This window comes from Accipiter gentilis, chromosome 16 (genome assembly GCF_929443795.1).
Source record: "Accipiter gentilis chromosome 16, bAccGen1.1, whole genome shotgun sequence".
Classification (NCBI taxonomy): Eukaryota; Metazoa; Chordata; class Aves; order Accipitriformes; family Accipitridae; genus Astur; species Astur gentilis.
The window spans coordinates 9,894,124-9,908,489 of NC_064895.1; the positions used below are offsets into that span (position 1 = coordinate 9,894,124).

The window sequence follows — 14,366 nt, forward strand, 5'->3', positions numbered from 1 at the left end:
AAACTTTTCTAGATGCTGGATATTAAATGTAGTAACTTGCCTATATTTAGAGTATCCAGTAGAATAATGATGGGTGAAATCTTTTCTTTTTTTTCATCTGTACATGATTTTTGAATAAAGAATGTGTTGTTAATATTTTCTTTTGATATTATAGGTAAGCACACTAGACTGGGTACGAGCTGAAAAAATCTATAACCTCTGTGAGGTTCTATTTAAAATTCACAAGGTACGTTTTCTAATTATTACAATGATATTATTTCGTAAAGAAAGCTTGCCTTTTCCTGTTAATGATAATCTCAAGATAATCTTAACTAGGAGTAGCCAACATTCAAATAGTTCATCTGTTGGTTTTTCTAGTGCATTAGCTATGCAAGTATAAGAGATTATGGAAAATGGATTAAGCTCCAAGTGAGCAAGTTACTAAAATATTTCCATGTTGAAGAAATTTTTCAGTATACAGGTGACACACACAACTAAGCATAATGAAGCTGGATATTGCTTTTTTCTTAGTGGTTCAGGTTTTTAAGTGACTGTGATAAAGAATGCTTTTGCTGTAATTCCTGGTCTATGTAAAGATACTTTTATTTATTTTCAGTAATTAGAAGTATAAAATTATGTCCTTTTCAGATCATGTGCAAATACTATAGTAGGTTTTACCTTACAAAGGGCAACATGGTGCGTTTGTGTACCATCGAATTCTTCATTTTTTCCACCACCTAGAGGCAGTGTCGTGTTTTCTGCTTAGCTTGTCCCAAGCAAGGATTTTGGGCAAAACCCTAGCAGTCTGTTTCAATAATTGACTTACAGAAGATATTTTCTAATAAGTTGCATCAGATAGATTAATTTCTCTACCAGCTAAGCAAAAACTTTGCAGGTGAGATAAAGCTAGATGAAAGCCTACTTGCCTAACATAGTAAAACCAAATATATTATCAGGGGCGGGGGGGGGGGGAATCAGTCTTTTCAGAGAAAATGCTGTTTCACTGAAAGATTACAAAGCAGCTTTAGTTCTCACCAGCTGCTGTCCTACTCTCTACTGTTCCTCCTTTGACCATCTACTAATGTTCTGGAGAAGGAAGGTTGTTGCTCTGTTACCTGTACAGATCCTGACTTAACATTGGTCTGAAGGAGAACTGCTTAACTATTTTGGTTTTGGTTTTGTTAGGTGTTTTGTTTTTTGGGGTTTTTTCCTGATGCAACACAGTTATTCAGGACAATTTACAGAAGGAAAAATGAAAAAAAAAAAAAAAAAAAAAAAAAGTCATAGGCCTGACAATAACATTCCATTCCCATTTACTGCCCCGTTCAGTGTAGAAGGGAGATCTCTGTAGCACTAAATGGCCAAATTCTTCAAAGAATGGGGTGGCAGGGAATTTCTGTGTCCTGACTGCTCAAACTACTTGTCCTAAACTGACTTTCAACAACATGGGCACGTTTCCTACACCAATTTTGTTGACTGTGATTTTAAAAAAAAAAGAAAGAAATTGAAAACATGATGAAGTTAAAACCAACAGAGCAAGGAGCACACGGAATTTGATAGAAATCTAGAAAAAATATCTCTCAAATATGAGCTGACATCTGCATTTTACAGAGGTGTCAGTCCCATTAACTGGCTGCTAAAAGAGCTTCTGCTGATGTCAGCTGCCAATTTTGCAGCCTGTCACTGCCTTTTTTTTCCTCTGTCGTAAGCCTGCTGTCACTGGGCAGGGGCGGGAGGTTCCCTTCTCTGGCAAGAGAGAGGAGAAGGAAGGGTCTTGGCCAATGCCATGCCAGGAAAACAGCAATCCTGGAGCTTGGGACTTGAGCTCAGCTCTGGAGTGCAGGATGCAGGAGCGCAGCCATAGTTCTGTAAGCATAGCATTATTTTAATGTGACCATGTCTCCAGCTGGGCACACAGGGGCAACTTCAGGTCCTGCCTATCATTGAGACAGCAGCAAAGAGCAGAGGTTCTGTCCCAGATTATTTATTTGGTCTCCTTGATCTTTTTTTAAAATTTGCTTTTTCCTGTTACATAAGTCAGGCACCAATGAAATATATACCCATTATGCCTTTTGAAAAGATTTTTCTGTGGTTTGGGTTTTGGTTTTGGTTTTGGTTTTTTCTCCTTTAAATGTTACTACTGATTTGAAACTCAGTCCTTCCTTGAATATTCTGGTAATTTCAAAGATAATCTATCCTTAAAGTAGATTCTGTGATATTTTTTCATTAAGAAAAAGAAGTGGGAAATAAACCACCCAAGATTCAACTCTTTAATGTTCTTGACATTTTAATAAATGAATGTTTAATTGCCAGTCTTCACGAGTACATTAGCTAAAGTGCAAAAGCTCAAATTCAACACTTTAACCTCTTTTCTGTTGATTCTTTGGTATAAATGGCAATGAGGCAAACTGAGAAAATCCAAAAAGAGAGGAAAAAATCTTAAGAGATGAAGGTTTCTACATTACAGACTGAACGATGGACTTTATCTTGTAAAAACTGCCATTTGGGGAGGGAGTTCTTAAGGATTCTAACTAGTTAGAACTAGTGCAAAGCTGTGGTGGAGAGTGCTATTGTATCTTCTCATGAAAGATGGATTTTAAGTCAAGGTGCACTTATTACTCACCTAATTGTAAGCTTCTCATCTATGTTTATTATGACAGAAGAGTTAGACATGGAAAATAAGAACATTTAGAAATAAATAAGAAAAAAAAAAATCGCTCTCGAATAAGAAAATTTAGATTTGTGTGTGTGTGTACATACATATAAATACACACTTGCATACACAAACGTGCATATGCAGATGTGTGAATTAAAATTCATATATATATCATGCACTTGCATATTCATGGACATTTAGTGGTAACAACCAGATGATTGACAATGTGATCTCTTCTACCTCATGTGTTTTTTCCTATACCTTGCCTCATACTCATAGTTACTGGAACTGTTACTGAAAACTTGTATTTTTCAGGGGCAAGAATATTAGATGCCTTTTTAAAAGCCGCCTGTCTTAAAAACAGTTTCTTTTCTTTTATTGCCTAGTATTTTCACACATCACATTTTCATATGCAAAGTAAAAAATACTAATATAGCAGTCTATGAGCCAGGATGAGCAGCACTGAGTCTTGCAGCAGTTGTAGCTGTAATACCTGTCACTCCATAGCTGCTGAACACCAGATGATACACAGGTATTTTGTTCAGCTTCCTTTTCAGCAGTCCAAAGGAGCATTGTAAAATAACTTTGAACTTCCTCAAGACTGTTCTCTCCTCAGGTAGCTGCAGGGCTGGTTTTGACAACAAAGTGCTGCGTACCCTGGTGGCATTACGTGCTGCTTCTGAGGTGCCCCACAAAACATCCGTAGCTTAACAGACTAGACTTGAGTAAATTGCATAAGGTTAGATTTGCTAGCTTTGTGTTACTCTGTAATTCACCAGCACAAGCAAAATATTCAGTTCCCATCTGAGTATTTTGACCCTGTTTGTGAATATGAGAGCAGTACACAGAGGAGGGTGTGCTAGCAGAGCATTTGTTTCCTCTGCTTTTCATTACTAAAAAGTGGATCTTCAGTGCTGTCCTGTGAGGGCGGTTGTGTGTGCATCTGGAACAGGAGGGATGCAAGACCCTGAACATGTAAGCATTTATTTGACACGCATCGGAATATTTTACATTACATTTGAATGCTCAGATTCCACTTGTTTGTTTTCTTGTGTATGGAGTTTCAACTCTAGCCTCAGTAGGCTATGATCGACTATTAGAGGTTCTGGAAAAATAAATTCTAAATCTTTATAAGGCTTTTCCTGACTACAAGTTTCTAGGACTTGGGTACTACTGCAAAGCTGCATTCTGGTCTTTTCAAAGCCACCTAAGTGCAGTCAAACATGACTGCTTTTACCTCAGATCTGCTTGACTAGAGTCAAGTCTCCTAAACTTAACCTGGAGCACTAGATACAGAAAATTCTGTTTGCAGGTGACTTTAGAAAATAAGAGATAACATTCTCTTTGCAAATTACTTTTTTTATTCTTTCAATCTTTTCTGCCCCATGCCATCATAGAGAAATGGAGATAGGAAGGGGCCCTATCTGATAAATAGAAATTTTAAAAAATGCATAATTTGGAAATTCAGTCAGTGAAAGTACTCAGATGTATAAGCAGTAGCTTTTTTATTTAGTTTTCTCTATATTTATGCTAATCAATGAAGTTTTGAAAGATTAGGGAAGTTTCTTGTAAGAGTTTGTTTTCATTTACAAAACATTCTGTTACAGGAATATTTTTTATTAGGGAAGACTAATGTGAAGTTTCTCTTCTTCATCTTGAAGGTGATGGCAGGTGATCTCACTTCACTCACCTTGTAGTTGCAGAGCAGCATTGGCAGCTATTAGGGGACATTTGAAAGCTCATGTTGTCATTTCCAGAATTAGCCCTTGAGTGCTTGATAAATTACTGCATTCCTTGGTGTTTAGCCTATTGGAACCCAATTAGAACAGAGTAGTTTTATTCTCTTGTAAAGCTGGTACACAGCTCTTGAATTGTATTCAAACAATTCAGGGATTTCCATCCTTTTCACTGTAACAATATATTGCTGCAAATCCTTTTTAAATTATGTATGTATTGCTTAAGTAACTGACAGTATTTTGGAACTGCAGAAGTAGCTCAGATTACATGACACAGGTTGAAGTGAATAAGAAGCAAAGAGAGAAGTTGTCTTTGAAATTATTGCTTAATTCTCAGAACATTTCTTCAAGGTAATTATTGACATAATGAGATAACGTATCCAAGTACCCATCACTTAGAGAAGACAATGTTGCTTTAACTGTTTGGTTTTGCTAGATGATGAAGAATCACATACTGAAACATGTCTTTCAGCTCTGGCTTGCTGATGATTGCTGGCTACAAGCAAACTTGTATTTAGGTATTCATCAGGACTTTGATCTTGAAGACCAGAGGCCATATTGTTTCAGTGTTATGGTTGGACACGGCAAGAGTCATTATTTCAATGTAGAGCTGGGCAGCGAGTTGGCAGTGTGGGAGAAATCATTTCAAAGAGCGATTTTCTTGGAAGTTCAAAGAACAGGGGTAAGTAATGAATAATTTAAATCCTGGAGCTATTTCATCAGTAAAATAAGTATAGCAAATTTTTAGATAATTTGTATGTTTAATAATTGCATCAGATTGATGTGCTCCATGACTATGGATCTGAGTACACTTTAATACACCGAAGGCTTCTGAAAGCTTCATCATCACATCCATATTCATATGTTAATGACTATGTAATAACAGTCTGTAAGCGTGCTATGACAGTCTGAAAATTGGAAGTCGACCTTGATTATAACAAACTGGAAATGAATACATTTTACCACTGGAAAACAATTTCTGTGGAGACTCTTTAGTCCACCTTGAACATTTTCTTCCAGAAAGCTTATTTTCCACTCATATAAGGCAAATATATTATTTTTACATAATGGTTCTGTTTTCAAAGAAGAAATATTTTGCTCTTATATTGTTAATTGTAAATGGGAATTGTCCTTGTTTACATTGGAAGTGTTTGAAGACAGCATAAAAGTGAGAGGAAAGTTTGTGATAGTCTTAAATTCTCAAAATTAAACAGTTTATCACTTTCTACTGGCGAGTCAAATTGTCTCAAGTCAATTATTTTCTCAGATCTGAGGGTGCATTTCCCATTAGGTGTCTGAAATTTAAGATCAGGATTCCTGGTATAGTTGTCTAAATGTGGGTGTGTATTAGCATTGTGGTGACTAAGCTCCCATTAGAATCAGTGACTTGAGTCCAAAGAATGATTGTGCTTATCCTGAAGCAGATACCTTCTTCTAAAGGAGGTATTTTGTGGTATGAAGACAGAGAAGATAAATTGATTTTGATTTAAGTTGCAACTTAAAGCACCTCTATACTGTTTTATAAACAAGTTATTTGCTGAATATCTAGATCCATACTCCTAAGTGAACTGGACCAGTGGAATGGGAATGTATGGATTAAAAGTATAGGCCTTCTCCAATTAGAAACATATTTACAGTTCAGCACAAATGCAAGCTTGATCTGGTATATTTGGGTTTGCAGGGACCTCCTAAAGATGTTTACAATAGTGAGAGCACTGGATCACAACATTGCGTTACCACAGCTTGCAAGGAGCAGGAGTCCTAGCACAGGTGTTGAATCAGCTCATTTAAATTTCCAGGTCTCTGTGATTCTAACAAGGTGTGCAGTTGGTTGCTTAGAAGCCTTCCAATTGTCTCTTGGATGAGGTAATGAAAAAGATTTTGTAATGGTGATGCTGTTGCTCCTGCACTTCTGAGAAGTAATGCAGTTCTTCAGAAACAATTTGATTCTTCCTGAAAAATTCCTGGGCATCAGGGAGGGATTAATAGTTCATATTGAGTATGCATAAAGTATTTTCTCACATGAACTCTCCAAGAAATTATGATATGACTGTTTGGCCAACCATTCAATGATCCTATTTATTATTCATATGAAAAGCAGATAATATATAGTTAAGTATAACAAAGGTGGAGATTAGCTGCTGCTGTAGCTGATTCAATTTCTGAAGTATTTATTGTTAAATATCAAAACTTGTTGTTCTTCTACAACCTAACAATCTTAAGTTAAGGGATGATTCTTTGCTTGTGCAATGATCTTTTGTCATTTGAATCCAACAATCTTCCAGACCAATATCACACAAAAGACATTAATATTTCTTCTAGCTGTCGTTTAACCTATCTGAAACCTCCAGGAGAGGCATTCAATTAAAATCCTGATTACACTGTTTAAGTCTCCATATGTGTGTTCCGATATCTTAATTTTCTCTCACTCAGTTGCATACATTCAGGTTTGTTGTAAACCACTATGTCAGTAGGATGCAAAGCACTGCGGTTACTCTCCAGCAGAGAAAAATGTTTTGACTCCACTATTTTCTTTCTTTCTTCAAGACGTAAGTGCTGCTTTTAATGTCCTTCTTTTCAGGAGGATATCAAGAGCAGCATGAATGAGGTGCAACTTAACATTACATAGATTATATCAAGCCATAGAAAAAGAACTGGCATTTCAGTATCCAGAAAATTGAAGGTTGTCACTGGTAGGTTAGATTGTCCATAAAAATTCTTTCTTTCGGAGAAGGACCATAACTGCAGTTGGAAATTCATTTTTATGCATAAATGATTGGGCAAGATTCATGGCAGGTGTTGGATTGCACCGTGTCATTTCAGCCATGTGTGGCTTTGTTCTGTTTTCTGTTGGGGGTCATTAGGATCTTGCTTTGACAGAGTTGTTGTTAACATTATCCAGTACATGTTCTTTATGTTTAGTGTTTCTATAAGAAGAATTGTATTTCTGAGAAGATTCTGTACTTACACAGTTTATGAAAGAAATGTTAAGGTGCAGTTGTACATTCAAAAGTGCTTTTGAATTTTATACTGCTCATGTTGTGTGATTTTTTTATACATTTCTTCTAAAAATGGCAGAAGTGTTAAATGACAGAAAGAATGCAGTAGCGCAAGAAGTAATCCCCCTCACAAGATTGCTCTTGTTTCTGCTATCATAGAGTCATATTTCAAGCTGCAAATGCTTACAAAAAGGAGTCTACCAAGAAACTATGAAATTCAGTGATCCTGATATAATGAATCAATTTACAATTATAGCAAGCAAACTTATGTTAAATCCATGTGCTAGAAATAACTATATTTTCTTTCTATAAAAAATTTTCTAGTCACTGATGGCATAATTTGGACAGATGGGGGCAATAAAAATGCAATAGAAGTAGGGCAGGAAGGCAGTTGAAAGGCAGAAAAAGTGATGTTAAAAAGTATTTCCATGAGGTTGGTAATCAAAGTCAGCATTGCAATGGAGGAAGATAGGCAGTGAAGTCCTCTCAATCGTAACTAGAAATTCAGTCATCTCCCCCATCCCAGCAAGCCTCTCTGTCTCACTTGGAACATCCTAAACAGTGCAAGACCAATTAATGATACTCAGATGAAGTAATTTTTTTTTTTTTTTTTTTTTTTTTTTTTTTAAGTTTTTTACAGTGTAGGCAGTCTTCAAAAGTAAAAGGCTAGCGCTTCTTCCAGATCCCTTACTATTTCTTTGACCCTTCAGGATAGTCTTCTCAGTACTATGGGATGTTATTCCATGTTTTTTCAATGTTGTCTTTTTTAAGTTACTTTCTCAGTATTCTTTCCTCTTCTCAAACAGTTCTTTCCAAAGGAAATTATCTTGACTCATCTGACTCTTGGATATGATTGTTAAATTAATGCAGAAACATCTTGATGGGATGATTTGGATCTTTGGGGTCTTCAGTCTTCTTCCACAGAAGGACAGAGAAGGATATTGCAGTAGTATTTGGCAGTGGCCAGAGCGAAGAGCAATACATTTTACTGTCAGCTGTAGAAAGGTTGGGCTAACTGTTTTGCCATCTTAAACCTTTGTACATGGATGGAAGAAGACAAAGAACAGGAATCTGCTTCACAAGATGGAAGAGCTCTCAGGAGACTGAAAAAAATATGCAGGGGGAAAATCATCTACTGCAGTGTCACTGAAATACCTGCAGTTGGTGTATAGTGAGGAGACATGGTTACATACTCTCCTCATTTATCTAGCAACTTTTAAACGTGAAAGAAAGTTTTCGCTTTTTGCTTCCAGCTGTGATGCAGATGCTGCAAGCTCTTTTGAATCCTCATACAGCTGAATAACCTAGTTTCATGAAACCATTTGCTTTACTTGGACAAAAAAAAAGTTGTTTAATATGAGTTACTGCAAAAATTAAAATAGGTCAGAAGTTGGACTCCACTTAGTCATAACAGAATAATCAAGAAGTTTTGCTGCATGGTTATTTCTGTGCTTAAATGTAAGTACTTCTAGCGAACTTCTTTCCATTTTGTTCTTAACTCAGTGACTGATCTTGACAGACAAATAACCCCTGGAAATAAAAATATAATATATATTTGTTGAGGACAGGGATATGAATGTATTGTGCTAGAGAAATGCTAGCAGTAAAATTCGTGTTCCTGGAATGATACAAATTCCTGCTGTGAGGAATATACATTAAAAATAACAAAAAAAAAGGTGTTGGGTTTTGGGGATTTTTTCCCCACAAATGTAGTAATAATATTTCACTTAAATCCATGTCATGTGAACATTATCGGAAATCCAAAACTAGTTTTATATTTCAGTTAACTTATATCTGCTTCTGTGGATGTCTTATCTTTTTGTATGTATTTTTAACATTTACTCTTTTTCCTAAGAGTTAACAACAAACCATTCTCTATAGTGAGATTCTTGATGCTGAACATGTAAGCCAGACTGGCTCATTGTGGCTCAGAATTGCTTGCTAATTGTGTCTGTTCCTGGATAAATGCAAAAATAATTATTGGGAATAATTGTGCATGCAAACCTGGAGCTTTGTTTCTATAGGATTCCCATTTCAATTTTCTTTCCACAAATATTGTGCTGGTAAAACACCATGATTAAAATTCCTTAAAAAAGAGACAATAGTTAAAACAAATGCAATTAATTAATTCCTTTTCTGTTTTGTAAGCGACAATGAATTCCTTTTCAATATTAGTTGGTCTGGCCAATCTCTGTTTTCCTCTGTGAGCATGAGCAGTGCTCCACACATATAAAAGATGTCAGACGTGAGAGTAACATATCTTACGGTATCCTTAGTTCACCATCTTCCTGTTCCAGACTTTAACATTTCCCTCTATACACTCTATGTTCTTCAGGATGATCTATATGAAATGCCTGAGGAGTCTACAGCCACATTATTGATGATTAAAACAACAACAAAAAAACCAATCATGTAAATATTTTGAAGAAGTAGTTTACACAATATCCTTTCCTCAGCTTTGTATCTCTTTCCCTTTTTGCTTCATGGACTATTGCTGACTAAGTGTCTAGTCCTGGTTACTTTTTGGTATCCTGTCTTCTATTCATCCTTTTTCATTTCCTTGTATTAGCTTGTCATAGATTTTACCAGTTCATCAGTTTTAATTAATTTCTAACCCATTCATAATATTCTCATCTGAGAAAGATTAAGTTGCTCTCCATGCAGCATACATTGTTTATTCTAAAAATCTCTTCAGAATCCATACTGTTGACAGAGTTTGGTTTTCACCGCTTGTTTTTCTAGAAAAGATCTATGGTTTTAAAGTTTGCTTTATAAAACTTGTCCATGTTCTGCTTCCCTCTCATCCCTTCTTCGCAGCTCAGCAAATAATCTGTGCAACCTCCTCATTCCTACAACCACTTGCTGTTTTTTCTGGACTGTTACTTAATTTTGCATGTGTATTTCTGTTAAAAATCCTCTGAAAGGGTTCGCTAGAACTATTTGAAAACATACAGAAGTGAATAGGTTGCTACCAGCTGATTTCAATAACCTTTCCAGGAAAGCAGTATTTTCTCATAATCTCCATGTAAAAGCATTCAATTGACTTTGTTGTATAAAATATCTATATATTAGTTACTGTGTGCATAGATCTTAGAGACTGTGTCCCAGCTGGGACCTGGGCAGAGGTTAGGTTATCTTTCCACTCATCTTTCTATCACACCTAACCTAACTCTTCCAACTATCTGATTTCTGAGAAGCTCAGAAGACTTTGGGTGTCTCAGTAACTCTGCACTCAAAACAAACACACTCATTATTTTAGGCACCTTTGGGAATTAATTGGTGCTTGAGAAATGGTAGTCTAAATCACCCTCTGAGACTGACCAAAAGAACTCCACCTAAATAAACAAAATCTAACAGAAATTAGGCAGTCTGAATAAGAAGTAATTGTCTTTTCTAGCTTATCAAACTATTAATTCTTCATTGTAAACCAAGAGGATGAGTAAAACAGGATTGGTTAAACACAGTGCAATCCTTGTGAGTTCCAAATAATGTATTATTTAATATGCAAAAATGGTAAATACAGTTGGCAATGCTATCTTAATTATCTTTATATTCCATGATGATGACGACAAAGCATGTATGAAACAGAATTATATATATATATAGGAATCCCTTTAAGAATGGAAATGCCACCATATGCGAATTTCAGAACTAATTTCTGAAACAAATAACCAAACGAATATCCTCCTTAAATGCAGGTGAGATATTAAATAGCATTTAGATTAGGTTAGATTTATAGGGTCATTAAAAGATACTTATCAGTTTGTTACCAAGAAGCACTCAGTTTAATTACACAATTAAGTTTTAAATTGTTTTCATTATGTACAGAAAGCTTATTACAATTCCAATTTAACTGGTCATCTTTAGAAATGCTATTAGATTCTAACTCATTTTCACACTGATGTAAAAAAAGCACCATTCTCCAACACAAAGAAAGATGCTGAGAACCATACAGATTAATTGTAAATACATTTGTAAAATTATTAATAATTCAACAATTCACATGCCAGGTGAGAATCAAGCAATATGCCTATTACAATTTTAACAAAAGCAAGAGAATGTACCAATTTACATGGCTATTGAACAAAATCTTGTTTACACATACTGTATTTTAAACATGGTTAATATAAAATGTTGATTTTCATGAAGCTACACCAGTATTTCTACAAATACTAATATATTCTTAAAATTACAAGTTATTTATATTGAAAGGGTAAATCCAAAGACTTTTATATATATGTGTCTCTCGAGATAAATCTCTTAATATATTTATATTTATTTATAAATCCAAAGGTTTAGATAACAACTGTGTGGTGTGAGTCTGGTTTCATTATTACTTTCCAGAGGATCTTATAGACTTGAATAAGGATGAAACTATTAAAGCTGTCAAGAAGTCACTCTCACGGAATTTCAAATTTATAGAGTAATATTACCTTAGAATTTTGATATTTGATTTTATGTTTTCAAAAGTTGGTGTTCCCTATTACTCTCTGCCCATGATTCCTTTATGAGAATCAGGCAGAAAAACAAAATCCTACTCCAAGCATCATTAATTCAGAGCTGAATTTTCTACTCAGTAATGTCTCTTGTTGATATTCCTTATAAAAATCCTTTTTCACCTGCAAAATTCCAGAATTTATAGATCACCAGAAAAGAAAAAACCTTTATCATATAATAACAAACTGTATCAAAAACAAGTCGGTGCCTTTGCTGAAGTGAACCAGTAGAGTTCCACTAACACGAATGGTACCAGCCTGATTACTATGATTGCTACTGAGAATCTGCCTCAGGTATGTGAAAATATACTTGGGACAATCTACAGGTAGGAAACTGTTAAACATTCCAGTCACTTGTATCTTGCTTTTCTTTATGGAAAAGTGAGTTGCTACAAAACCACAAAGCTGTTGCGCAGGCACAGAGATGAGGAAGCACAATCTGTTCCTGACATAAGCCAAGGCTAAAGAATGCACTTTGAATTTTCACTGGAGGATGCTAGAGGATGACCACTGCTAAGGTGCTGGCCTTTGATTTTGTCCACCCACCTCCATTTCTCTCACTGCCTTTTCCTACAACCAATTTAAGCCATAGGCTGCTTGTTCAGCAGAGGAGGTACCAAGTCTTCTTCCTTCTCTCAGATTTACATTAGCCATAGGTTCATATTACAGAGAGAATGCCATGGCCATGAGTAGGCATCCATAACTGCATTATCTGCTCATCTTGCCAAGTAATAGCTGAACCTACTATGGTTTAGGAGAAATTAGTTGACTTATCAGTCTTCCTATAGGAACACAATTCCCTGCAGAGGAACGTTTGCTTGAGGCCTGATGTGCTTGTAGCCCTAATCTCTCTGTGATAGTGGTTTAATGCTTAATCCCAGTTACGCTGAAGTTTTCCACAAAGGCAGTCTGTCCAATGAGAGCTCTACTAAGAAAACAATTTTTGCGGTTAGCTGCTAAAATGTCACGAGCATTACAAATTACAAATGGATTAGATCAGGTAGATATTTATTTCAGTTAGACCAGCTGTTGTGTGGCAGGAGTTTTACTTATGAGTGTGGCTGACATTGTAATAGATGACCTAAAGGCAAAAGTTTCAAGCATAGCAGTATCCTGAGAAAGCCAGCATTTAAAACATGAACATACAAAGAATAGGTGTTATTTTCTAAAGCACTAAGCACTGAGCTAGCACTGCTTCTACTGAAATCAATAGAAGCTTTCTTTGAAGTTCAGTGAAAGTATAATGAGCCATTATTTGAGTCCTTTGAAAAAATCTTACTTTTAGTGCCAGCGTGTCTCTTGCATACATATATGCTGAACCACAGATGTGCATCAATGTTCAAAAGAAACAACCATCATGTCTTCTTGAAATCATGAGATTACAGCACTATCTTTTACAGGAGAATATACATTTTTATACTAATACTCAGTCAAGAATGAAATGTGCATCGATGTTCAAAAGAAACAACCATCATGTCTTCTTGAAATCATGAGATTACAGCACTATCTTTTACAGGAGAATGTACATTTTTATACTAATACTCAGTCAAGAATGAAAAAAAGAGTCATTTTAGGGCATTAAGATGCAATTTCTTAAGTTGCAGCATCTGCAGATCGTGAAGGAGTGTACAGGATTTTTAATCAGATCTGTTTTGTTTCAACAAAGTGATTTTAATTGTATCTATCCATAATTATCTCACTTCTGTTACCTTTTAATTGTGACATGATGAATTCCTTAAAGGTATGGCCAAATGAGTGGATCTGCCACATTTTTTAAGTGAAGATGGTATTCATTTGATCACTCTCACAGAAATTATTTCACTGATGCTTTTGCACAGTTATCTGGAACAGGAATAACCTGAGCTTTGGAAGTCTGTTCTGGATTAGATTTCTGAAAACTCTCATGCTTTTGATGAATGTCAGATTTCATTGTCATTTCATTTTCTCATATGTAATGTAGATTCAGAGTAAGAATGCTTTCAATGTACTTCATAAATGTCTTCTGAAAGTTTTGTTTAAAAAACAAGTGATATATAATATAAAATATTTTGTCCTAATAATAATCAGAATTTAAAAATATGAGAAAGCCAAAGTAAGTGCATTTTTAATTCAACTATTTTGGAATTTCAGAGTTTAAAAAGCACTTCTGTTTAGCACAAGTAATTCTACACAAAAAGACTATTGAAGAAGATTTTGCAGGCTGTCTTCAGAATTAAGGGGTTTAATTTTGTATGCCTCCTAGTACACTCTGTATGTGGGCTGAGATATATTTCTCAGTACAACCATAACAACTCTGGTTGCTCTTATCATCATCTCCACATCCTACTCAGAGGGGTTTTTATGCTAAAAGTGGAATTTTCAAAAAAAGCTCATTCTTGACATAGCCAGTCCCATATTAAGGCTTTTACCAGACTCTGTGTTTTGGTAAATACATTGGATACATTAAGAAACCTTACTCCTGTCACTCCTGTATGATTTAATAGCTTGTACAAAGCCACTG

The 14,366-nt window shown here is 35.4% G+C and overlaps 1 protein-coding gene across 1 annotated transcript in view; it reads left to right on the top strand.

Annotated features, from left to right (window-relative positions):
* Window positions 1-14,366, top strand: part of SNTG2 (syntrophin gamma 2) — a 304,975-nt gene that overhangs the window by 267,031 nt on the left and 23,578 nt on the right. Inside the window, exons 13-14 of the mRNA XM_049818624.1 lie at window positions 155-226; window positions 4,844-5,053. Coding sequence (XP_049674581.1) covers window positions 155-226; window positions 4,844-5,053 — 282 coding nt within the window. The remainder of the gene's footprint in view (window positions 1-154; window positions 227-4,843; window positions 5,054-14,366) is intronic.